Here is a 26331-nt window from a genome sequence, read left to right as displayed (position 1 = left end):
ACCTGACCAAGACTTTCAGTCCCTAATTGGTGCCTCTTCTTTTGGGTGTCAGCTCATCCTTCATTTCACTTCCTTCTGAAATCATGGACCCTGCTACTGAGTAATTTCAACAAATATTTTTCAAATACCTACTATGTATCAGGCACTGTTCTAGACACTGGGAGAAAACAGAGATAGTTCTTGCCCTCCTGGAGCTTACAATCTAATGGGAGAGACACACAGTCTAGTGCAGTGGCTCTCAATGGAAGGAAGAGATGTCATACCTCCCCAGGGAACATTTGGCAATGTCGGGAGACACTGCAGCTGCCACAGTTTGGGGGGTGCTATTGGCATCTAGTGGATAGAGATCGGGGATGTTGCAAACATCCTACAATGAACAGACTACCCCTCACACACGTATAAAAACACACAACAAAGAATTATCCTGCCCCAAATGTTACTACTGCTGATGTTGAGAAAGTATAATGGGAAAAACACACAGTCTAATGGGAGAGGCATATTAATTTAATAATCACACAAGCAAATGCAAAACGGCAACTGTGGCAAACACAATGAAGGAGGAGACTTCACCTAATCAGAGAGGTTAGAAAGGGCTTCCTGGAGGAACAGTTGCTTGAAGTAGGATTTGGATAGATGATAGGAGTTAACCGAATCACAAAGGAAAAGGGAAACTTTCCAGCAAGAGGGGAAAGCACTGTAAAGGGCTGGGGAAGTAGAGAGCCTGGTAAGGATGAGGAACTGTTAGACCAGTGCCTGGAATGCAGTTGGCATTCAGCTCAATAAATGCTTCTTCAGTGAACAAATAAATGAATGAACTGACAGGAGTAAACTGGTGGTTAGAGAGTAGGGTGGGCCCCTAAAGTGTAGAGGTCATTTTCCATATTCATAAGTAAAACTGGTCTGTAATTTTCTTGATGGGTCATATTGGCATTATCCTATTCTCAAAATATGGTAGACAAAAATTACTTCTAGGTGGATAATTGACTTAAATGTGAAAAGTTCTAGAAGGTAATATAGGAGAATATCTTTATGACTTTAGAGTAGGAAATATTTTTTAATAAGACATAAAAGATAGTAATTAAGGAAAAATGATAAATGGAACTACATTAAAACTCAGATCTGTTAAAGGGAACCCTCCTACACTGTTGGTTGGAATGTAAGTTGGTGTAGCCACTATGGAAAACAGTATGGAGGTTCCTTAAAAAACTAAAAATGGAGTTGCCACGTGATCCAGCAATCCCACTCCTGGGTGTATATCCGGACAAAACTCTAATTCAAAAAGATACATGGGGACTTCCCTGGTGGTCCAGTGGTTAAGAATCTGCCTTCCAATGCAGGGGATGCAGGTTAGACCCCCTGGTCAGGGAACTAAGATCCCCCATACCATGGGGCAGCTAAGCCTGTGCACCGCAAGTACTGAACCCGTGTGCTCTAGAGTGCATGCACCACAACTAGAGAGAAGCTCACGTGCCACAACGAAAGATCCTACATGCTGCGACGAAGACCCGACACAGCCAAGTAAATAAATAAATATTAAAACAAAACAAAACCAAAAAGATACATGCACCCCAAGTTCATAGCAGCACTATTCACAATAGCCAAAACATGGAAACAACCTAAATGTCCATCAACAGATGAATGGAGAAAGAGAAGAAAGACAAATACTATACAATATCACTTATATGTGGAATCTAAAATATGACACAAATGAACTCATCTACGAAACAGAAATAGACTCACAGACATAGAGAACAGACTTGTGGTTGCAAAGGGGGTGGGGGGTGGAGGAGGGATGGATCGGGAATTTGGGATTAGCAGGTGCAAACTATTATATATATAGAATGGATAAACAACATGGTCCTACTGTATAGCAGAGGGAACTCTATTCAATATCCTGTGATACACCATAATGGAAAAGAATATGAAAAAGAATGTATATATATGTATAACTGAATCACTTTGCTGTACAGCAGAAATTAACACAACATTGTAAATCAACTATACTTGAATAAAATAACTTTTTAAAACATCTAAGATCTGTTCATCAAAAAACACCATTAAGAGAGTTAAAAGGCAAACCACAGAATAAGTGGGGAAAAGATATTTGCAACACATATAATCACCCTAAGGGCTTGTTTCCAGAATGTATAAAGAGCTTCTATCAATAAGAAGAAGCTGTATAACATAATAGAAAGGTTGGCAAAAGTCCTAGACAAGTTACTTCCCTAAAGAGAAAGTCCAAATGGCCAGAAAATATATAAACAGAATTTTCAGTGGAAAGAACAGTGAGAGGGACTTCCCTGGTGATCCAGTGGTTAAGAATCCACCTTCGGGCTTCCCTGGTGGCGCAGTGATTGAGAGTCCGCCTGCCGATGCAGGGGACACGTGTTCGTGCCCCCTCTGGGAAGATCCCACATGCCGTGGAGCGGCTGGGCCCGTGAGCCATGGCTGCTGAGCCTGCGCGTCTGGAGCCTGTGCTCCGCAACGGGAGAGGCCACAACAGTGAGAGGCCCGCGTACCGCAAAAAATAAAAAATAAAAAAAAAAAAAGGTGTTCACAGCAGCATTGTCCATCATAGGCTAACATTAGGAGCAACCTTGTTTATGTGCATCGGGACATGTATAAAAATGTTCACAGCAGCGTTGTCTATCATAGGCCAACATTAGGAACAACCTAAATGCCCACGAAAAAAAGAATAGACAAATATATTGGGGTATAGTCATACTACAGAATACTACATAGCAATGGAAATTAACACACCAGCTACAGGCAAGGAAAGAATGTAACCCCCCCAATTCCATGTATATTTCATTCCAGAAAAGTACAATTAAACCATCTTGTTTAGGTATGCCCAATTAAAACTGTGAAGAAAAGTAAAGAAGTGAGTCCAGTGAAAGTCACTGTGAAAGGAAGGCATCTGTGATCTGCTAAAGGCACGTGGGGGAGTGTTATATTTTGTGTCTTTTTTTTTTTTTTTGGACGCCCCATGCAGCATGTGGAACTTCCCTGACCTGGGATTGAACCCGGGCCCCCTGCAGTGGAAGCAGGGAGTCTTTCTTAACCACTGGACCACCAGGGAAGTCCCTGTTTTGTGTCTTGATCTGGGTGTTCATTTTACAGTAGTTTGTTAAGCTGCACATTTGTGCTTTACCAATTTTCTCTGTGTTTATTTTATTGCCCAATAAAAATAGATTGGGTAGCTTTTTAGCTTTTTTCAGCACTCTGGCATTTATTATCTAATATGGGCTTAATCTTCTCTCTGAATAAAATGTTGCCCAAAGAATGTCTAGAGTCACAGGAATTTTTTATTGAACAACAGAGCTTGGAGATCCTTTCACAGCAGCACAACTCTGTCAATTTCAGCCCTTTTCACAGCATGATATCCACAGTACAGATGCCCAGTCCCCTAATGAGCAATACTGGGGCTGTCCACAGGTTTTTCTATTACAAACTATAGAAGTCATTTCAACTCTTCATGCCTCTTATTAACCTTCGATCACACAAATTCCTTCCTCATTCAGCAAATGACACTGTCTTCTACTTCCCAGAGAAAATGGAAACCATCAGCTGAGAACATCTGGCCACCCTACCTATGAATTAACCTACATCTCCACCATCCTTTACTCTTTCCTATACTAGGTGCTCAAGAAATATCTGCTGATGCTTTGGCCCAGAGATCCTCAGTTCCAGTCAGTGTTGTTCTATCCCAGAGATTTTGTCTATGTGGGAGCTAATCACAGGTGGGTATGGGCAGACCCAGGCCCCCAGTCACCAAAAATCGTGGTTTTAGACTCAGTATTATCTCCAAGTGAGGTTATTTATCCCTATGTCACTGCCCTTTGCATAAGATTGCACTTCTTCTGGTAAGGAGTGATTTTTTTTCCAATGATTTCTCTGATCATTAAGTAGTTCTTTATACTTTGTATATTTTTTTTAATTTCTATAATAAAAAGTTAAAATCAGTTATTGCTTGATGAATAACACTATGATATTGTATGATATCTTGCCCTGTGTAGTAGAATGTCTAAAATAGAATTAAGTCTAGATGGTATGAATGACAGAAAGCTGTCAGTAAGATCACAGGTGATTTTTAAGTTTATTTTTTTATTTTATTTTTTGGCTGCACTGCACAGCATGTGGGATCCTAGTTCCCCCACCAGGGATCGAACTTGCACCCCCTGTATTGGAAGCATGCAGTCTTAACCACTGGCCTACCAGGGAAGTCCCTAGAAGTGATTTTTTTAACTACTTTGGAAGCATGGAGTCTTAACCACTGGACTGCCAGGGAAGTCCCTAGAAGTGATTTTTTTAACTACTTTATTTTTCAAAAAGTCTAAAGCAGCATTATTTTGTAACAAAAATTTTGACATATCACATCAGCCAGAAATAACTCAATTATTATGGTTTTGGGTACAAAGGAAGAAAAAAAATCACTGAATCGCGCGCGAGCACGTGTGTGTGTGTGTGTGTGTGTGTGTGTGTGTGTGTGTGTGTATGTTAAAAGCAGTAATATGTTGTGGCTTAAACATTTAGAAAAGACTGCGATTTTTACATTTGTGTTTTGGCATTAAAAAATTTTTTTTGAGCCTACATTTCTTCCAGCTTCTGAAAGCCCCGGCCCCCCATGTATCTTTGATGTCCATCACTAGGTGGGAAATGCTAAGGACAGGGTTCCTAATTGTCTCAGCTGTGCATCATCCCACGCTAATGCTGGGACCTCTGAGGGACTAACGCATAGGCCCCCCTGGGCCGCAGACCAGTGCCGGTCCAAGGCCCATTAGGAACCGGGCCGCACAGCAGGAGGTGAGCAGCGGGCGGGCCAGCGTGGCTTCATCTGCCCCTCCCCATGGCTCCCTATCGCTCGCATTACCTCCTGAACCATCGCTCACGTTACCGCCTGCACCATCCCCACCATGCCCCCTTCCCGTGGAAAAATTGCCTTCCGCGAAACCAGTCCCTGGTGCCAACACGCACTGCAACGGAGAGTGGCCCCCGCTCGCCGCAGCTGGGGAAAAGCCCGTGCGAAGCATCGAAGACCCAATGCAGCCAAAAATAAATAAATTAATTAATTTTTTTAAAAAAAGTTTGGGGACCGCTGGTATAATGGATGTCCGCAGGCAGGAGGGAGGGAAGGATGCTGGTGGGAGGGAGGGAATGCAAAGCTGACCCTCCCAAAGGGTCTTCCTGTTCCATAGCACCTCAACCCCCCTCAGACTCACCTGACCAGCGATGTAGATAGGGAGGAAGATCCAGGCCAACATCAGCACGGAAAATAAGCCCTGCCGGGGAAAAGCGGAATCAGGATTCAGCTCCCGCCCACACTGGGATGCCAGCGTGGATTTCCCCGTGTCCAGAGGGAACCTGGCCTCATCTGCCTCTGGTTCCATCTCTTACTTACTGAGTAGCTCACCCTCCCTGGGCTGTCACATTTTCATGTTTAAATAGGACACAGGGATGAAGTAGGGCAGAATGGAACTAGAAGCTCTTTGTGGCCCCCAGTGCTGTGTGTCCTAAACCTTGAGTGTCCCCCTTCGTCCCCTTGTGTTCCCTCCCCTCCTTGGGCTGGGGTTAAATCAAGCCTGTGAGTTCAGGCAGGCCACTCTGATGAGTCGCTGGTGATGCTGGAAGAGTTTATACAGGTCTCTGAGACTCACTTTTCTCACCTGTGAAATGGGAATAACTGCCCCCACTGGGTTGTTGGAAGGAAATCGGTGAGATGATGCTTACTGAGCACTTATGATACACCAGGCATTCCTGTGCACACTTTATAAGCATGAATTCCTTTAATCCTCTCGATGACTCGGTATGGCAGGTATCATCATTATCTCTGTTTTATACATGAGGCTCAGAGAGATCTAGTAACTTGCCCAAGGTCACACAGCTTATAAGTTTTAGAGCCCAGATGTGAACCCAGGCAGTCTGGTTCTAGTCTGTAATTGAATCCTGTAATATGATGATGTATGTGGTGTATTTAAGTCTGTGGCACAGAGTAAGTGCTTAAAAAATGTGAGTCATTATGAAAATGAAGATCACTATTAATAAGTGCATCCCTTCCCACTAAGCGAAAATTATCCTGCTACATCGAAGAGTGTGTCTTATCTCTTGGGTATCTGTGGGTGGCAAAAGGATCAAGAACTACTGAACCACAAAGTTTTGTGATGAGCAATTGATATCTAATATACAGAAACACCCTCCAGTCCCACAAAACCTTCTATCTTCTGCATCGACGTGGGAGAGACTCTGAGCCTTCTTCACACATGTATTTGCCTTATGGGCTCCCATCAAGCAAACACAGGGAGGCCTGGGACTTGCAGATCAAACTGATTTTTGTTAACTAGGGGTGCCCTTGATGATTCCTGTCTGCTTTTTCATAAAGCACCACTCTAGTTTTAAAAGAGCAGAGCATGCATACAACTGCTCCCCGGGATCTACCTACTGCGTAGAGGGTGGGCTGTCCATGCCCTGGTAACATACGTACATTAAATTCATAAGCAGTTACAGAAAGGCCCGCAGCAGCACCTGACCCTGCCAGGCCAATGAAATGTCCACTTCCAACATTGCTGGCAAACAAGGATGCACCCACCTGTGGGGAGATGATAGATCAGATCTTGGAGCCAAGGTCTGGTGTAGCTTCTTCCCACCACCAGTTCTTCCCATTCACCAAAGAGACCAAGACAAAAGGAGAAGTGGAGAAAGCAGGGCCATCCCTAGCCCATCTAAGCAACTTTTTAGAAATTAGAAGCCTCTTCTTCCCTAAGACTATTTTACTTCCACCTTTAGAAAACTGGCATAACAAATACACATATCTATGATGCCTAAGATGTGAACTGTGTCCCCTCTAGGGTTGTGCAGTGCACAACTTGAACAACTGTATGCAGCATCCCTGGGGGGGGGAGGGAGGATGACAGGTGTTGTAGAAAGTGCTTCAGGATGAGAATCACGAAGCCTGTGTTATTCCCCAGCTCTGCTTCTAACTTAGCAAAGAAGAGAGCCCTCCTTCTAGTAGAAATCTAAGTGGCCAAGACGGTAATTGATGACCACAATCCCTGGTCTCAGTTGATTGCATGCGACAGGCCTGGGCACCTGGCCCAAGCTGGGCCAATTACATTCTCTCTCCTGGGAATCTGGAACTGGGAAACCATATTTGCTGGTCCCTTAGACTGGGGGTGTGTAACCCAGGGAGGTGTGTGTGTAGCAAGGAGATGGGGGAGGTGAGTAGCATGTTCAGCTATGCACTCATCACTGCCACTCTGCTGAGAGAGAGGAGAATGAGGTAGACTTGCAGAGAAAGGCAGATCAAGAGAGGACAGAGCGAGATGGAGACAGAGATAGGTGAGGGAAGGAGGGAGAAAGAGACAGAGAGGGAGCTATCTGTGAGAGGACTGTTGTGCCTCCCATTGACTTTCTGGTCTCTGGTTTTCATCTGATTCTATTCCATTGATCTGTCCTTATACCAGTATCACACTCTCCTGATTACTGTAGCTTTGTAGTAAGTTTTGAAATCGGGAAGTATAAGTCCTCCAACTTTTTTCTTCCTTTTCAAAATTGTTTTGGCTCTTCTGGGTCCCTTGCATTTCCATCTGAATTTTAGGATTGGCCTGTCAATTTCTGCAAAAAAGAGGGGGGGATGCAGCTGGAATTTTGATAGGAATGGCGTTGAGTCTGTAGTTCAGTTTAGGGAGTATTATTATTTATGTTAAATAGGTACTATCTAGTGCGCCATTTTAATTCCCTTATTGCTCTAGCTCAGGCGGCTACAATGTCAAACAATTGCCACTGATTTTTTTTAAACTAATGCCTCTGGGTAAAGGGCTGCTCACACTAGATCATCACTGAGTCAGATCCAATAAAGACAAGTTGTGCAAGGGAAGCTTTCCAGGGAGCTGCAAGATGGGTAAAAACCTGACAATAATATGAGAATGGGACTTTGATCCAGAGTCCAATCCTGTTCTAACCAGTGGCCTTCAAGACTACTGCAGAGCTGAAGAGAAGGGAATGAGAATAGAGCCAGGTAAACCCCCACAAAACTTCCTGTTCTTACTGAGATTCAGCTGTTTTTCTTGAATTAACGCTCCCTGGATGGATACTAGCATTAGGTCAATTTCCCGAGTTCCGAAAATGTTGATTTTGACAATTTTGCCACTGTTCTCATGGCTTTTATGCAGGAGGAGATTTCAAAGATCTTTATTCTGCCACTCCCAGTGACCCCACTCTGCAGGCTCCTCTGATTTTCCACTCTTCCCATAAAGAATCTGCGCTGGCCTGTGGCTTATTTTGATCAATATAATGTGGTGAAAGTGACACTGTGTGACTTCCAGGCCAACACACAACAGCTCGGCTGCTTTCATCTTTGCCCTTGGAATCAGACGCCTTGTAAAAAACCTTGGGCCGGGCCATTAGATGATGAGAGGCATAGAGAGAGAGTGAAGTCCTTGCCTTCTAGCCAGTCTAGCTCCTGCCGGAGCTCCAGATCTGTGATGAGGCCATCTTGGACTTCCAGCCCTTCCCAGCCACCAGCTAGACGCAGCTCCATGAGTGACTCTAAAGAGCGGGGGAGGAACCACCCACTCAAAACACGCAATCATTAGAAATAATACACTGTAGCTGTTTTAAGCTACTAAATGTGTAGGTGGTTTGTTAGGCAACAACAGCTAACTAATGTACATGTTCCAAAGCCTATTCTCTCTCTCCCTCTCTTTTTTTTTTTTTTCACTTAGTAATTACAGAGAAAATGGATTTATTAATCAGGGGCAGACCTGGATTAACAAAACTCCTAAGATTTACACATAAAAGCAGAAAGCTAATTGATTTCCCGTGAGACTTACAACTGGGTATGCAACCAGATATTCAAATTGTCTAGCCTCTCCATGTAGATAAGCTATGTGAGAAGCCAAACTATAATCAGAAGGTTGCTTTGTGGACTAGAGCAGTTCATAATGTGATCCAAATGTTTAGTGCTATCAGACTCTGTTTACCAGCGACAGACATCTGCTACTTGAAATGAAATGATGGGATATGCACAAAGGCACCTGTCCCCGGACAGTGTTTAGGTGGGCCAAGGCTGTGAGAGACCACATAAACCTCTATAACCAATTCCTATCAGAACTAGTATTGATTTTCTATAGATGTTAACATTTTATCAAGCCAAAGCCCATATTCTTAACCACATCTCCTTTACATTGACATCATTCTCCTTAGGTGAAGAAAGCAAAAAAAGCTCCAAAATTTCCCTTTGCTTCTTGACCTGGGGAAGGGTCATCCAAGGAGTATGAGCACAGAAATGGTCCCAGAAGTGACATGCGAAAGCAGGCATACTTAGGTGGGCTGCTGTATTGCTACTGAATTTTAGGAACTCAGCATCACTCCTCGTAGAGACCACTAGAGCAGGATTTCTTAAAACTGTCACTGAATATTTCCTTTGTAGCCTTCTCTAAGTTCACCACACCTGCACTGCTATTTACTTAATATTTTATCTTATATTGACTTCTTCTTTAACTCATATACATGAATCACATATTATTTAGTCAATGTATTAGATATTAATACAATATATTAGTAATATAATAGTACATGCATATATATATATTTATATATATATATATCCACAGCCTTTAGTAGAAAATCAGTATCACTTGCTCTACATAGAAGAGAACCATACAAATAAAATGAAAATGAAAAAAAAATTATTAAATTCTAGCTAGGTTCTCTGGACGACCAAATTCACTTAGCCTGAGGCTTGCATTCTCTTTTATTTTTATTTTATTTTATTTAGTTATTTTTGGCTGCATTGGGTCTTTGTTGCTGCACACAGGCTTTCTCTAGTTGTGGCAAGCTGGGGCTACTCTTCGTTGCAGTGAGGGGGCTTCTCATTGCAGTGGCTTCTCTCGTTGTGGAGCACGGGCTCTAGGCACGTGGGCTTCAGTAGTTGCAGCACGTGGGCTCAGTAGTTGTGGCTCACGGACTCTAGAGCGCAGGCTCAGTAGTTGTGGCACACGGGCTTAGTTGCTCCGCGGCATGTAGGATCTTCCTGGACCAGGGATCGAACCCGTGTGCCCTGCATTGGCAGGCGGATTCTCAACCACTGTGCCACCAGGGAAGCCCCTGCATTCTCTTTTAAACACAGAGATTAGCCAGTGCTGGAAGGTTGGTAAAACCCTATTAGTACCAAACTTTGACTGTTTCTTTTATGTAACCAGGAGGATTAACAGAGAATAGGAAAGGGAATAATGTTCTCACTAAGTAATTTGATGTTATTTAATGCTCTGTCTGTGCACAACTGAAAAATCATGGGGCACATATTACTTATATTTTGGGAAACACTGCACTAGATTACAAGCTCCTTGAGGTTGAAGACGAGCTCACTAATGTCTGCTGTGTTTGGCACACTGCTGGACATATTCCTCAGGGAATTTTTTAAATGAATTCATTGAATATATAATCCAGAGCTCATTTTTGGTATCTTTTGAGGACACTGGTCATTGTCTTTAGACATCTCATGGACCAGAAACTTATATACCTGTTATCTCTGCATCTTACATCCTACATCTTTTGGACTCCCTGCAAATGGGAGATGTCTTCTCTCTTTTTAGTTCAAAGATTTAACACTTATATTAGGAGATCAAGAATAAAATTATTATTCCTGATCCCCTACTCAGGGCCCAGGAAGCAGAGGTCTGTGTGCATGTGTATGTTGTCTGTGCACATGTGTGTGCGTGTGTGTATTTCGTAATGCCTTTAGCTACCCTTGAAAAGAAAATACTAATTGGGCTGTTGTATTTGTTATTTATGTTCTCAACACCCATTCCACCTTGTCCCAGTCATGCTCTCCAGTTTTCCTTCAGAGTCTAGCCCCTCTCCTTTCTCATCACATATGCCTCAGAGCAGGCTCCATGCCCCACAGCTTAGGCACTGAGTGTGTGACCCAGTTAGCACATCAAACTACCTTGGTCATAGTGATGGGCACAGGGATGGGCAAGGGACACAATCAAAGATGGGATATTTTCCAGGGATACTGCCATGGAGGCAGGTGCTCTTCCTTTGCTAGGCTGGAACTTGAGAGGATGAAAGGTCTGGAGCTGTGGCCGCCATCTTGTTGACATGAAGTTGAGCCTGTTTGGGAATAGCACCCATCCAGAAGAAGAGAAGCAGATAGAAATAGATAGATGATAGATAAATAATAGATAGATAAATGATAGATAGATAGATAGATAGGATAAACAGAGGGAGAAACCAGGTCCTACTTATCACTTGGGCCCCTATACTCTGCCGTACCTGAAACCAGACCCACCCTCAGTTTTTCCCTTAGGTGAGCTGATGAATTCTTTTTGTTCAAACAAATTTGAGTGGGAGCTAAGCCTTCTCTAGTCTAGACTGTGACTTCCAGACAACATGGAACCAGAGTCCTGAGCGAGCAAAGGTTAGACAGAATATCAACACCTGAAGAGTCTTTGAGAAGTAATTTTAATTGAACCAAAGACTACTTACTGGCCACCACACCATGTCCCCTCCAGCTAGAAAATAGCCTTTCACCGTGTCTCTTTTGGTCTTCACTGTGGACTGAAACAAAGAAGAGGGGTGGGTGAGGGCAATGTTAGCAATCAGACACCTCCCAAAATGGTCTAGGCCACAGATTATAACCCGGGAGTCCAGCAGGCCAGACTCAAATTTATTTTGGGTTTTTTTGTTTATTTGTTTTTGGGTTTTTGTTTGTTTTTAGTTTTTTTGCAGGAGTCCCTGAGCGATACTTCCCATGGACATTGTTTGCCTGAAATATCTTACTTCACTTTTTTTTTTTTTTTTTTTGCCATGAGGTTTGTGGGATCTTAGTTCCCCAACCAGGGGTCGAACCCAGACCCTCGGCAGTGAAAGCACAGTCCTAATAGCTGGACCGCCAGGGAAGTCCCTCAACGATAATTAAAAAAAAGATGGAGGGACTCCCCTGGCAGTCCAGAGGTTAAGACTCCATGATTCCACTGCAGGGGGCACGGGTTCGATCCCAGGTCAGGGAACTAAGATTCCACATGCCCCGTGGCTCGTCCAAAAAATAAAAACTAGAAATATTTTAAAAGTACAAAACTCTGAGGTCCTTTAAAAAAAAATGACTTCCCTGATAGTCCAGTGAGTAAGACTGCGCTCCCAATGCAGGGGGCCAGGGTTCAATCCCTGGTTGGGGAACTAGATCCCGCATGCATTCTGTAACTAAAAGATCTCACATGACGCAATGAAGACCCGCAGCCAAAATAAATATAAATAAATAAATAATTTTTTAAACATAAAGTATAGTTGATGTGTGATATTACATAATTTACAGCTATACAATACGGTGATTCAAAATTTTTAAAGATTATACTCCATTATAGTTGTTATAAAATATTGGCTATATTCCTCTATTGTACAATATATTCTTTTTTTAAAATAATTAATTAATTTATTTATTTTTTGGCTGCATTGGGTCTTTGTTGCTGCACGTGGGTTTTTCTCTAGTTGCAGCGAGCAGGGGCTATTCTTCATTGCGGTTTGTGGGCTTCTCATTGGGTGCCTTATCTTGTTGCAGAGCACGGGCTCTAGGCACGCGGGCTTCAGTAGTTGTGGCTCACAGGCTCTAGAGCACAGGCTCAGTAGTTGTGGCGCACAGGCTTAGTTGCTCCGCAGCAAGTGTGATCTTCCCAGAGCAGGGCTCGAGCCCGTGTCCTCTGCATTGGCAGGCAGATTCTTAACCACTGCACCACCAGGGAGGCCCTGTACAATATATTCTTGTAGCTTATTTTATGCATAATAGTTTGTACCTCTTAACACCCTACCCCTGTATTGCTCCTCCCGCCCTTCCCTCGCCCCACTGGTAACCACTAGTTTGTTCTCTATATCTGTGATTCTACTTCTTTTTTGTTATATTCACTAGTTTGTTTATTTTTTAGATCAAACATATTTTGTTTGACCCATGGTTTTTAAGAAGATTTTCATCTGAATGCCCTTAGAGGAGACATAAACTCTTCAGGTCAACACAGCCCCTACCACTCCCTGCCTCACAGATGTATAATAACCCACTAGATCCCCCTAGGCATTTGAGCTTTAGACTCATGGCTTGTATAGACAAGCCACAATGAGCTATAGATAGCTCACAATGGATATCATTTATTGAGTATCAGTACTATGTGACAGACACTATACTAGGCATTTTGAGGCATCATCTCATTTTAATCCTCACCAACTCCTATGAGGTTGGTGTCATCAGGCCAGTTTAACAGATGAAGAAACTGTGGCTTGGAAGTAAAGTCATGTATGTAGTGCCATATTTCTACAGAGCAGAAGGCTGGGAACTCAAACCTAGGTCAGCCTGATTTCAGAGCTCTTTAGGAGTGAGCTTCCTGGCATTAAAGGTGCTTTAACAGAGACATTTTAACCACTAAGTAGCTATTTGTGATAAGTGGTTTAACTTCTCCCAGCCTCTGGGTGCAGGTGTTGGTGAGAGGAGTCTTACTGGATGGGAGATGACATGAAATGATATCTTTTCATCCCTGCAAATGATCTTACTATAGAAAACAGACACTATGGCTCATTCCTGCTGAACCCTGACACAGGAAGTATTTTCCAAGAGTAAAGAACTCCTCGTGCTAAAAGGGATCTTCTAAATCCATGACTTCAAAAACTAGTAATACATCAGAGTCTCCCAATTCTCTTGTGAAAATATAGATTCCCAGGAACTCTAACCCTCACCCTAACTCTACCCCTACACCTAATCCTGATCTCAAACCTGTCTGAATCAAAAGCCCTGACTCTTGGGAATTCCCTGGCGGTCCAGTGGTTAGGACTCGGCACTTTCACTGCCGGGGCCCCGGGTTCGATCCCTGGTCAGGGAACTAAGATCCCGCAAGTTGTGCAGCGCGACAATAAATAAATAAATAAATAGATAGATAGATAGATAGATAGATAGATAACTAAAAGCCCTGACCCTTAACAACATCTCACCCATCTCAATATCAGATCCATGGTCTTTGGGATGGCCACTACTTTTACCCCCTGATTGATCTGGAGCAGGGAAAGCTAAGGGGTAAGAGTAGAGAAATGATCTAGAAATAGTCAAACTGAAGTGGGGACACCTCAGTAGGCTACAGTTTTCAAGTCATTTGACCTGAAAATCAGATAGCAGCACCTCCTCTGCACTATCCTTTATCCCAAAGTTACTGTCTCTTTAATATGTAAAGCGTTCCTAGAAATTGATAAGAATAAGAGCAAGAACTTAATGAAAATGGAAAAAAAATATGAAACCATACTTCACATAAAGGAAACAAGTGGTTCTTAAACATATGTAAGGATGTTTATTTTAGCCTCACTGATTATAAGATAGTACATTGAGATAGTGTTTCCCTGTCAGTTTGGCAAAAATGAAAAAGTTTGACAATAAAGTGTTGCTGTGGATGTGATAATGTGACTTTCATACATTTAATGATTTTGTGCAGATTGGCACTAAACCTAAGGAGGGCAATTTGACACAAGCTATCACAACTACAAATACATATATCCTTTAACCTGACGATTCCAGTACGGGGAATTTATCCTACATTATAGTTGTATACATCCAAAATAATGTGCCCAAGACTTGTTTATTACAGCATAAATTTTAGTGTTAAGAGATGGGGAACAATCCAAATGACCCTCAGCAAGAAACAGGTTAAATAAATTGCGGTATGATCGTCTATGGAATACCGGGCAACTTTTTTTTTCAACACCTTTATTGGAGTATAATTGCTTTACAATGGTGTGTTAGTACTGGTCAACTTTTAAGAAGATGCAGAAGCGTCCATATACTGATATGAAAAGATATCCAGGAGACACTGATCAGTGAAACATATCAAAGTAAAAAACGGTATGTATAATAAGCTACCTTCTATTTAAGAATGAGGGAAATATACACATTAATATTTGCTTGGATTTACCTAAAGAAACTCTGGAAGAATACACTAATGTACTAAAAAGTTAATAACAGTGGTTGCCTGTGGAGGGAAGGGTAGTAGTAAGACTTCACTGTGTGTCATTTTGGTTTTATTTCACTGCCTTTAAAAAAACAAAACTACTTTTTAAAGAGCATGGGCTTCAAAGTGAAGGATATGGATTCTAACCCCAGCTCTCCTAACTTACTAACAGAATAAGGAACTTAAATTCTTTGAGCCTTGGTTTTCTTATCTATAAAATGGGGTATAGCAATAGTACCTTCTTCATAGCGACCTGTGCAAATTACATGAGATAACATGAATGAAAGTGCCTAACAAGGTACTTGACACACAGTTGATACTCAACGCATTCTTTAAATATTAAAGTTCTGATTAGGAAATTCCCTGGCGGTCCAGTGGCTAGGACTCTGCGCTTCCACTATAGGAGGCACGGGTTCGATCCCTGGTCGGGGAACTAAGAACCCGCATGCCGTGTGGCACGGCCAGAAATAAAAATAATAAAAGTTCTGATTACTGTGTGACCTTGAGCTAGTCTCTCACCCCACCCCAGCCACTTTCCCTCCCCCTGACCTGGCTTACCCATAGTCCAACGGCCAGGACAAAGAGGAAGTACAGAACCAGCACTGCGATGTCACCTGGTTCCAGAGTCTTCTGGGGAAATGCCTCCAGGGGATCTGGCCGCGTGGGCTGAGGGCTGCTGGGGCTGCTCTCCATGGTCCTGAATGAACTCTCTCACCCCTGTGGAAGGGCAGATGCGTGTCAGATGCCAGGACCTGGTGCCATTCTTCTCACCCTCTCCGTGGCTGCCTCCTTGGGACATCCAAGCAAGAGGACACACGTGGAGGAGACAACCTCGGGAAGGCAGATGCATCCACCCACTCACTCAGCAAACATTTACAAGGAAGTCACGTCAAATCTACAGTTAATGTTTACCAATCCAACCACTCGCTTGGCAAAATCAAAGAAGAATACACAATTTAAGTAATACAGATGTTTCACCACCCTCTTCCACATACCCGGGAGTGAGAGAAAAACAAGACACCTGCGTCAGTCTCTGTTCCCCAGGTACCTCACTGCTGGGTGAAAGTCAAGCCAGCAATTTTGTCAGAGGCTCAGTGAGTCAATACAATCTTGTTTCACTGCTGGATACGCCCATAAAAATGCATATATTTAATAAACACTTATATAGTACTTACTACATGCCAGGCATCATCCTAAGTGTTTATAAACCTGCGAAGTGGGCACTGTTGCTATCATACCATCTTACAGCTGGCAAAATTGAGGCACAGAGAAGTTAACTAACTTGCCTAAGGTAACACAGTTCAAGTGGTAGAGCTGGGATTTGAAGGCTAATAATCTTGCTCCAGAATCCATGTTTTGAACCAGTATCTTAAGGTATTTCTCAGTATATTGCACTTCCTTGGGCAATTTAAGGGATTCCTGTGGTGGGTAGAATCATGTCCCCCTCAAAGACGTTTACATCCTAATCCCCAGAGCCTGTGAATGTGTTACGCTATATGACAAAGGACAATTACATTTGCAGATGTAATTAAGGTTGCTAGTCAGCTTCCCTTTAAATAGGGAGCTTATCTGAGTAGGACTAATGCAATCACTAGGGTCCCTAAAAGTGGAAGAGGAGATTAGATGAGAGACAGAGATGAGAGTGTGAGAAGGATTTGGCCTGATGTTGCCGGCTTTGATAATGGGGTAATGGGGCCACGAGCCAAGGAATGCAGGTGACTTCTAGAAGCTAGAAAAAGCAAATTAATGGATTCTCCCCTAGAGCATCCAGAAGGAAGTGAGCCCTACTCTCACCTTGACTTTAGTGCAGTAAGACCCATTGAGAACTTCTGACTTCCAGAACTGTAAGATAATGAACTTGTGCTGTTTGAAGCCACTAAGTTTGTGGTAATTTGTTACAGCAGCAATTGGAAACTAATACAATTCTCAAGGGTAATTTTTTTACTATAAGCAGTTTGGGCTTTGACTTACTTCTGTGTTAAGATGGCTCTACTCTCGAGGCGTCAGCCTCTAGGGGTTCAGGAATGAAAAACTCAGTCCTGCCCTCTATGACGTGCACCCCAATAATGGGGTAAACCCACTCAGATAATAACACAACGTGATGTTTCATACAGTGGAGGTACATAGAGGTAGAGGTATTAAGGATTCAAGCTTAGGAGTCATCAAGCTGGCTCCCCCACTTACCGATCCTGAGAACTTGGACAAATTCCCTAACTTCTCAAAACCTTAGCATTCCCATCTGCAAAATGGGGCAATAAGAGTTTACATTTCATAGATTGCTGTGAGCTCATACATGTGAAGTGTTAAGAACAGTGCCACGCACAGCTGTGTTCAGTAAATTGTAGCTGCTATTATTAATATTACTAATTTTCTACAATGTGCAATGAGGTAAGGACCACCTAATTTTACATGGAGAAATCCAGATGGTAGCATATGAGCTGGGTCTTGAAGAATGAGTGGGTGGTCCTACACAGCATAAGCGGGTATGAGAGAGCATTCCAGGCCAAGACAACAGTATCTACAGACATTGAGGTGTGAAAAAACATGTCATGCTTAAGGAACCATCAGATTCTTGCCTGAGTATTAAGTAAGATTGGAAGGAGGGAGATGGGCAGTGAGGCTCGTATAATGCTATGAAGACATTATACCAGCCCTTTGATGTCATTCAAAGGATTCTGTAAGGTCAGTAATTTTCAAAGATAACATCAGTTGTCATCATCTTCAGATATCATCCCGTTTTTATGATTTAATTTTAATTTTTAATTGAGCATTTTAAAATTTATTTAATTAATTTATTTTTGACTGCGTTGGGTCTTCGTTGCTGCACGCGGGCTTCCTCTAGTTGTGGTGAGTGGGGGCTATTCTTTGTTGCGGTGCACGGGCTTCTCACTGCGGTGGCTTCTCTTGTTGCAGAGCATGGGCTCTAGGTGAGTGGGCATCCGTAGCTGTAGCACACAGGCTCAGTAGTTGTGGCTCACGGGCTCTAGAGCGCAGGCTCAGTAATCGTGGCTCACGGGCTTAGTTGCTCTGTCGCATGTGGGATCTTCCCAGACCAGGGCTCAAACCTGTGTCTCCTGCATTGGCAGGCAGATTCTTAACCACTGCACCACCAGGGAAGCCCCATTCTCTGTTTTTATAACAAATATTTTGTAATATTCCTTTTACTGAAAACGGAAATGAAATTCATAGTTAGTGTTACCTACCTACACACATAATTTTTTTAAAAAATCAATACAGTGCTCTAACTCTATTATAAAAGAGAAATAGAAGCAATTTATGATTAAAATGATGGATAACCAAAATGTAACTGCTCCATCTGACTCCACTGCAAGACTCAAAGGGACAGTCAGATCACTTTACCTATTATACTGAACAAATTTTTAATTTAAGAGAAATAAGAAAATAGGAATCCATTCTATTCCAGAAGCACAGAATAAAGCATGAATTTACAGAGGAACACCAGAATGTTTAAATTTGTGAAAAATGCTTTGTGATTTTAAATGTTATGAAGAAGTCCAAACAACTCCCACGATATACCATGCTTTTAACTTAAGATAGAGCCCTCTGAGAAATATCAGAGACAGCTTGGTGAAAATAAAAAGCAGGTACATTTTTTTAAAACCATTTTTTAAATGAAGTAAAGTTAATTTACAATGTTGTGCTAGTTTCAGATGTATAGCAAAGTGATAAATATTCTTTTTCAGCTTCTTTTCCATTATAGGTTATTATAAGATATAGAATATAGTTCCCTGTGCTATTTTTTTTAATGTAAAAAAAAACAACAGCCAACACTTTGTGTTTTGTGCAAACTGGTTCTACTCTCGGATAATTGTAAGCATGTTTTTCGCCTGCGTGAAGGTCAGGTGGGACATCTGAAAGTCCTGGTTGCTTGGGGAAGTTCTGTGAATTTCAAGGTGTCTAGCATGTCTGGTCTCCACCCAGCCATGGTACCCCAAGTCATTGTGACAACCAAAAATATCCGATAAATTTTCAAAACATCTCCCGGTAGGCAGCAATGCCTCAGTGGCACCCCTCTGCTCTAGGTTAAGAAATGCTACTGAAGAATTTTGAACAAGGTGGTGGAAGTGGTGCAGGGCAGAAGAGGCTTGACTGGAAGCAAAAAAGGTGGGCGGGAAGGGTATTTTGAAATAACCCAGACTTGAGATGGAGGGTGAGAAAAAGTGCATTAGAGAAATAATTTGGGTTAGAATCGGTAGGACCTGGAGATTAATTAACAGGGTAAGCGAGAGAGAGGGGGAGAACTGGGGATAGTTTCCTACTTCTAATCAGAGCTGCCCAAAGACAGAATGGCCTGGTCACCTGGGCGGGATGTTCCTTGTTCTTAAAGCAGAGTTTCTCATCTGCAATACTATTGGCATTTTGGATCACATAATTCTTTATTATAGAGAGCTGTCTTGTGCATTGTAGGATGTTTAGAGCATCCCTGGTAGCTACCCACTAGATGCCAGTAGCACCCTTCCCACAGTTGTGAGAGCCACAAATGTCCCCTGGGTTGAGAACCGCTGCCTTTGAGCCCTAGAAGATTGGACAGGCACTTAGAGAAGATGCCTCAGGGGGGCGCTCAATAACTTTTAACGTCCCTTCCCACGCCAAGTACAGAGGATGCTCACAGCTTCTCAGACCTGTGAGAAGACTCAAGCAATCACTGATCCATAGCTCTCATCCAAAGATGAACAGACAAGAGAAGGAGGGAAGGAGGGAATATAGACTTGCCAGTATCAGGCAAACCCAGCTCACTTACCCCACTCGAATGCAGGAGTGCGTAGTGGAAGCCCCAGTTCTACCTCAGATCACCCCTCAGCCCTCCCTGCCTCAGTCAAGCCTAGGTGTTAGGATCATTGTTGTCCGTCCAATGGGATGGTAATAACCTAAATGAACCAGAGAACTTGTAGGGAGAAAGTAGAAAGGGAAGACTGGTGCTGGAGACCCTCCCTAGGGTGGAAGTAGAGGTTCATAAATGAGGGTCTAACCAGGAGACTGATTCTGGAGGCTTGGGGAGGACAGGGTGGATGGTCCTTAAGGCTGACTCAGGGGTGAAGCGCCTGTTAGGTAGGTAGTGCTCTTATTGCTATTCCACAGCCAAGGAAGTGGTGTCACATGACTGAGTGCCCAAGGCAGGACTCAAATCCAGATCTGTCTGATTTCAGAGCCTGCATTTTCTTTCTTTTTTTGCCATGATTTTTAAAAAATTATTAAAAGGCTTCCCTGGTGGAGCAGTGGTTGAGAGTCCGCCTGCCGATGCAGGGGACACGGGTTTGTGCTCCGGTCCGGGAAGATCCCACATGCCACGGAGCGGCTGGGCCCGTGAGCCATGGCCACTGAGCCTGCGCGTCCGGAGCCTGTGCTCCGCAACGGGAGGGGCCACAACAGTGAGTGGCCCGCGTACCGCAAAAAAAAAAAAAAAAAATTATTAAAGTATAGTTGATTTACAATATTGTGTTAGTTTCTGGTATACAGCAAAGTGATTCATATGAGTATATATATTCATATATATATATATATATATCCTTTTTCAGATTCTTTTCCATTAGAGGTCATTACAAGATATTGAATATACTTCCCTGTGCTATACAACAGGTCCTTGTTGTTTATCTATTTTATATATAGTAGTGTGTATCTGTTAATCCCAAACTCCTAATTTATCTCTTCCCTTTCCCCTTTGGTAACCATATGTTTGTTTTCTATGTCTGTGAGTCTATTTCTGTTTCGTATATAAGTTCATTTGTATCATTTTTTTAGATACCACATATAAGTGATGTCATATTATATTTGTCTTTCTCCAACTTACTTCACTTAGCATGATCATCTCTAGGTCCATCCATGTTGCTGCAAATGGCTTTATTTCGTTCTTTTTTATGGCTGAGTAGTATTCCATATATATATATATTCCATATATATATATATATATACCACTTCCTTATCCATTCCTCTGCTGATGGACAATTAGGTTGCTTCCATGTCTTAGCAATAGTGCTGCTATGAACACTGAGGTGCATTGTATCTTTTCGAATTTTTCGAGTTTTCTCTGAATATACGCCCAGGAGTGGGATTGCTGGATCACACGGTAACTCCATTTTTAGTTTTTGGGGGAACCTGCATACTGTTCTCCATAGTGGCTGCACCAGTTTACATTCCCACCAACAGCGTAGGAGGGTTCAGAGCCTGCATTTTCAAACAGTTCAACTGCTTTGAAGTACTTTGCTGCTTCCAAAACAGGGGACTTGGGGAGGATGAGGGCTGGGACCGGAGGAAGCAGGTAGAGATTGATGTTGAACTGGGGAGTGGGACAGCTTGTTCTAGAACCTCACAGGTCTGAAAGGGAGGAAGGGGAGGAAGGAAGGAGGAAGGGCAGCAGAAAGCCTGGTGACACTCCCTCCCCCGTGTCCAGCCCAGCTCCCAGCTGCCCCTTCCAGGCCTCTGCCTGCCAGGCACCGAGAGGGGCGGGAGCAGATAAACAAGTCATTCATCACCCGCTCCGGGCAGGCTGGCACCAACTTCAGGCTCTTCCTGAGTCCCAGGGAGCGGGGGGGACCTGCCGGCGGCCAGGAGGAACAGGCTGTGTCTTCAGGGTGGGAGTAGGAGCTTGGACAACGGACCAGAGAAGCTGTGGAACCCAAGTGCTGCTGCCTTGGCCACGCGCTCCCAGGTGGAGCCCTCCACGTGCCCTCGTTCAGTAAAGTCACGCTGTCACCGTAACAGGGATCATCTCTAAAGCTTAGTGAGCACTAGTTATTGAAATGCCAGGCCAGGAGCTCGCTTTACATTGGTCCTCTTATCTCATCCTTGTCAGCCCAGTGAGACAAACACCTTACACCTCCGTTTTACAGGTGGGAAATGAAGCCACCAAGAAGTGACAGTGAGCTGGGTTCAGGTCCTGGCTGTGCCACTGGCCTCTGGGTCACACTAAGTGTCAGAGGTGGGATTTGAACCCAGGTCCTGAACCGAAGCTCATTGTTATCCAATACTAGCTGGTGTGTCTCTTTTTCCTCCCTTCCTCCTGCCCTTCTCTCCTTCTTTCTCTCCTTCCCTCCTTCAGTCCTTCCCTCCCTCTACTTGTTTCTTTTCCACAAACATTTATTAGGCACCAGCTGTGTGCCAGGCTCTGTGCTAGGCATGGAAGACAAAGTGGTGATTACTGTGGATGTGGCCCCCCCATCCTCGAGAGATCTCACTCAGCCCCTTGCAGCTCCTTGTGTGCCCAGAGCCACCAGCTGCACTGCCCCGGGAGGGCTTCACCTCCTGGGAGGGACCCTCCCCTGTGGGAGGCCAGAGTTGACAGGAGTCTAGGTAAAGCAGGCGTTGTAACAACGGCCCTGTTTGCAAGAACACCTTACCCTTGCAGTTGCCCATTGGCTAAGGAACACAGGAAACTCAGCAAGCAGAGACGGCTGCTCACCCCTTTCCTTTCAGCCGCTTACATAATTTGCCAGAGCAGATGTGGAAATTTCCCCAGTGAGAGGCAGGGATGGGGAAGCACATCCACAGCAAGGTGAGGGGTCTGACTGTGTTCCCTGCGTTCGGTTGCTGAGGCCGTCTCCTGCGTGTGTGTGCACTGGTGGGGCTACAGTATCCTCTACAACATGTGTGCATCTGAAACATTTCATGATGGAAGAAAAAGGAACAAGCGGATAAAGATTTACAGCATAAAACCATATATGTATATTAAATACATTCTGAGACAGAAAATAGTACCAACTATTTTGCCAGGATGCAGGCCTATTTGCTGAAGAACAGCAAACACGTTAGCAGGGACAGAAAATGAAAGAGACAGAGAGAGAAACCAGGGAAGGAGTCTGCACTGGCTAAAGATGACAATGACCATCTAATTACAAAGTTTAATTACAGGCAAAAACTCCCTGGGAAATAGATGCACTGCGATCAAGTGTAAAGGTGTTAGAACTGCATTGCCCGGTTCAAATCCCAGCTCTGCCACTTACTAGCTCCGTGATCTTGGGCAAATAAGCTCTCTGAGGCTCAGTTTTCCCACCTATAAAATGGGCGTATTAATCAGACCTATGTCACAGTTTTGCTAAAAGCATTAATCGAGTTCGTTATAGAACGTGATCAGGTCCAGAATACTTGGTCTGACTCCATCCTTCTTGGAGGAAAAAAGAAAAAGAGCATATGGACTTCGTGGCCACGCAGACCCTGGCCCCTACGTGTGTGAATCTCACTTGAAGCACACCGCACCCCTACGAGGTCAGGTCTCTGGTTAACCCCACTGAACAGGTGGGGAAAACAAAGCCCAAGCTGGGGCCCCAAGGTCACGCCACTGGTAAATGACTGAACCGGGGCTTCCAACCGGGGCTTGACCTGCAAGTTCCTAACCACTGCTCGGCACGTGCGCCCTTGGCAGGGAAAATTCCAGAGGTGACAACAAGGGCCTGCACAGGGCCGGCAGACACTCACACCCTTTCCTTCCACTCCTTTGTGGAGGTAACTGCCTCCTTCCTCAGCCACAAGCCTGGCCTTTGGCTCAAGTCCAAGATGCCCAGAGAGGCTGGTGGTAGACGGAGCCCAGTCAGAGGGAGGGGGTCAGTTCTGTCAGGCTGAGCGGAGCTGTCAGACCCTAAAACTGCAGAAGCGGGGGCCACAGGAGGACCACCTCCGGCTGCTCAACCGGCTGATGCTATGTGGTTCATTAGGAATGGGTCTCTAGAAAAAAGGGCCAGAGGACAGATGCCAGGGGTCTCTGTGCTGAAGCAGAGGCTGGGACTCTCCCCAGCCTGTTAGAAAGAGCCACCTCTCCGGTCACTAGGAAGGAAACAATGGGCACGGTAGGGTCTGGCTCAGGAGGCTAGCAGGTGTGAGTACCAGGGAGCCAGGTGAGGTTTCTCCTCCACCTGCCTCCCCCTTTCAGTGACAACCTTGTCTCTTGATTCCTAGAGAGAATAGATGTCACAAGAACACCTTCTGAGCCCCAGACCTGTCTATCCAAATGCCGGCGTGGAATCTCTCACGGATGCCCAGTCGGCATCTCAAACGTAATACATCCAACTCGGAGACCACAATCTTCAAGGGCAGCCAGCCTTTCCCTTCTCACTAAATGGCAACTTCACCTACCCTGCTGCTCAGGCCGGAAACCCGAGAGTCACCCTTAGGTCTTGCATTCACGCATTCATTCATTCATGCACTCATGCAGTGGTCTGTGAGCACCTCCTACGTGCTGGCCACCATGTCTAAGCACCAAGGATGCCGGGGCTCGCAAACATACCATCAAAGACATTATGGCGTCTCTTGCTCAACTCCCGCAATCTATTGACCTCTGATCCCATTCTGTTCTACTTCTAAAGCAGAGCTGCAGTCTATGCATTTCCCCGCACCTTTACTTTTATTGCTTTCATTCAAGCCACCGTCACTGGAAGAATCTTGCCTTACCAATGACACTCTTGCTTCCTTGGAATCCACTGCCCTTACATGGAAGTCAGAGAGATCTTTGAACATAGATCAGTTCCTTTTCCTGCTCAAAGAATCAGGGCCTGTTGATGTGCTCTGCTGTGGCCCCAGCCCCATCTCACCCTGCTCTTATTTCTATCCCTGAGCACTAGTTCTGCCTCAGGGTCTTTGCCATTCCGCCCATCCCACCCGCCCTTGCCTGCAACGCTCTTCCCTGCACTCTTGGCTGGATGAACTCATGCTCATCCTTCAGATGGCACCCCTACTGTCACAGCCCCAGAGGAGTCTTCCCTTGGCTTCAATCTAAGTAGGATCCCTAAATGATTTGCCATCATGGCAAACATGACTTCCCATAACCGTTGAATCAAGCAGGACATTTGATCTGTACGATTCTCTCATTACCTCCCGTTCCCACTCTACCGTAAGCTCCGCGAAGGCAGGGACCCTGTCCGTCTCGCTCACGTTGTGTCCTCAAAGCAGGCACTCAATAAACCCTTGTATAGCAAACAAATGTGGACTTTTCTCAGCCTGCCATTGTGACACACACCCCCAAACCCCGCCACAGCCAAAGTCATATCCTCAGGATGCCCTTTTGGAGGAGGGTGTCTCCCTTGGTTGCTTCCCCGGAATCGGTCATCAAGACATCATTTGAAAAGCAGACCTTGTGTATAAGCTCACGGCCGGCCGTGGGAGGTGGGTCTCAGCTTTGCCTCCCCACTATCTGTGCAACCTTGGGCACGTTTCTTAATGGCTCTCAGCCTCCGTCTGTGAGTGACCGTGGCTGGGCCAGCCAGACCAGGCCCAGGATGTGAGGCTCTCAGCACGTGTCTGGCATATTTGCTTTGCTTGGCAGTCACACATCCCCCAGGGTTTTGTTGTTCTTTGTAGGTATTTTTCACCTGCTTATCTCTTGGGCCCTCCTGAGTCCACCACACCTGTGGGCTGGGCTGTGCTGAGGTTCACATTCTCATTTGACAGATAAGGAACCAGAGGCTAAGGTGAAATGATAGCTCCATGTCTGTGAACCCGGTTAAGTGGAGGCGCTGCGAGCCTCGCATGCCTGGTGCGCTGGCTGTACCCACACCGCCAAACACACTCCGTTTGCCTCGACAAGCCCTCTCCCAAGGAGAAGAGCTGTGCACCCCTCACCCCGTCCTTCCTGCCAGCACTGCCTCCGGTCCCCAGACCAGCTTCCGCAGTTTGCAGAATGGATATCAGTTTGCGGGGCTGGGAGTAGGGAGTCTTACCTTCCACTGGATGCAGGGCCCACCTGCCCTGGTTCCTGTCGGTGGTGTCTGAGGCAGAAGGAGAGAGAGGTGGCTGTGAGGAGGGAGAAACTGGACTCCTTTTCCCTCGCAGCCAGAGTTTGGAAGAACGGCAGTGGCCCTCCCTCCGGCACCGCCTGCTAAGAGAGGCTCCTTGCAGGTCAAAATCCAAATTCCAGCCTGGGCTACAGCAGGGCTTAGAGAAAGCGTAATGATCTCCCTCGGGGCAGAGGAGAGGTCCCGGGCCAGCCCTGAACCCTGAACTTGAACTTGAACTCTGAGCAGGCCCCTGCAGGGAAGATGGGCTGACCTGAGCCCCGCCCACATGGCCTCCCTCCTCACCTGGTGGGGGGCCCATGGCTGGGAAGGGGAGGGGAGCTGTTGCAGCCCAGGGCACCGTCCTGCTCCACTCACCCACTGTGCCACTGGCCCGCCTCCGCGCTGGGGACGGGCGGGCTTGGGACGAGCTGGAGGGGGGGGAGGGGAGACGCTGGCAGGGGAGGACGAGGACAGAGGAAAGTCCCAGGAGGGCACTTGCCGCGGCCCTACCGCTGCTGCAGCAGCAACAGTGACCACCTTTGTTCGGCTCCTTTTCCGTGCGCTCTCCAGACCAAGGCAGGACAAAGACAGGCGCCTGGAGCCCAGAGGAGTTGTCAGGAGTGACCGAGCTGTGGCCGGGG

At 45.0% G+C, this 26331-nt stretch overlaps 1 protein-coding gene across 3 annotated transcripts in view; it reads right to left on the bottom strand.

The window, feature by feature from the left end:
• SLC5A11 (solute carrier family 5 member 11) overlaps positions 1–26077 on the bottom strand; it is a 52445-nt gene extending 26368 nt beyond the window's left edge. For 2 of the 3 annotated variants that reach the window (XM_004268589.4, XM_049699038.1), the window contains exons 1-6: positions 25994–26077; positions 25634–25681; positions 15528–15686; positions 11485–11556; positions 6479–6583; positions 5220–5279 (exon numbers count right to left, since the gene is read on the bottom strand). In XM_004268589.4, coding sequence (XP_004268637.1) covers positions 5220–5279; positions 6479–6583; positions 11485–11556; positions 15528–15662 — 372 coding nt within the window. In that variant the 5' untranslated portion in view covers positions 15663–15686; positions 25634–25681; positions 25994–26077. The remainder of the gene's footprint in view (positions 1–5219; positions 5280–6478; positions 6584–11484; positions 11557–15527; positions 15687–25633; positions 25682–25993) is intronic. The other variant, XM_049699036.1, reaches the window with a different exon arrangement.
• Between the last annotated feature and the right edge of the window lie 254 nt (positions 26078–26331).

Source organism: Orcinus orca, chromosome 16 (genome assembly GCF_937001465.1).
Source record: "Orcinus orca chromosome 16, mOrcOrc1.1, whole genome shotgun sequence".
NCBI classification, from domain to species: Eukaryota; Metazoa; Chordata; class Mammalia; order Artiodactyla; family Delphinidae; genus Orcinus; species Orcinus orca.
The sequence above is the reverse complement of the archived record's forward strand: the minus strand, read 5'-3'. Positions and strand labels throughout refer to the sequence as shown.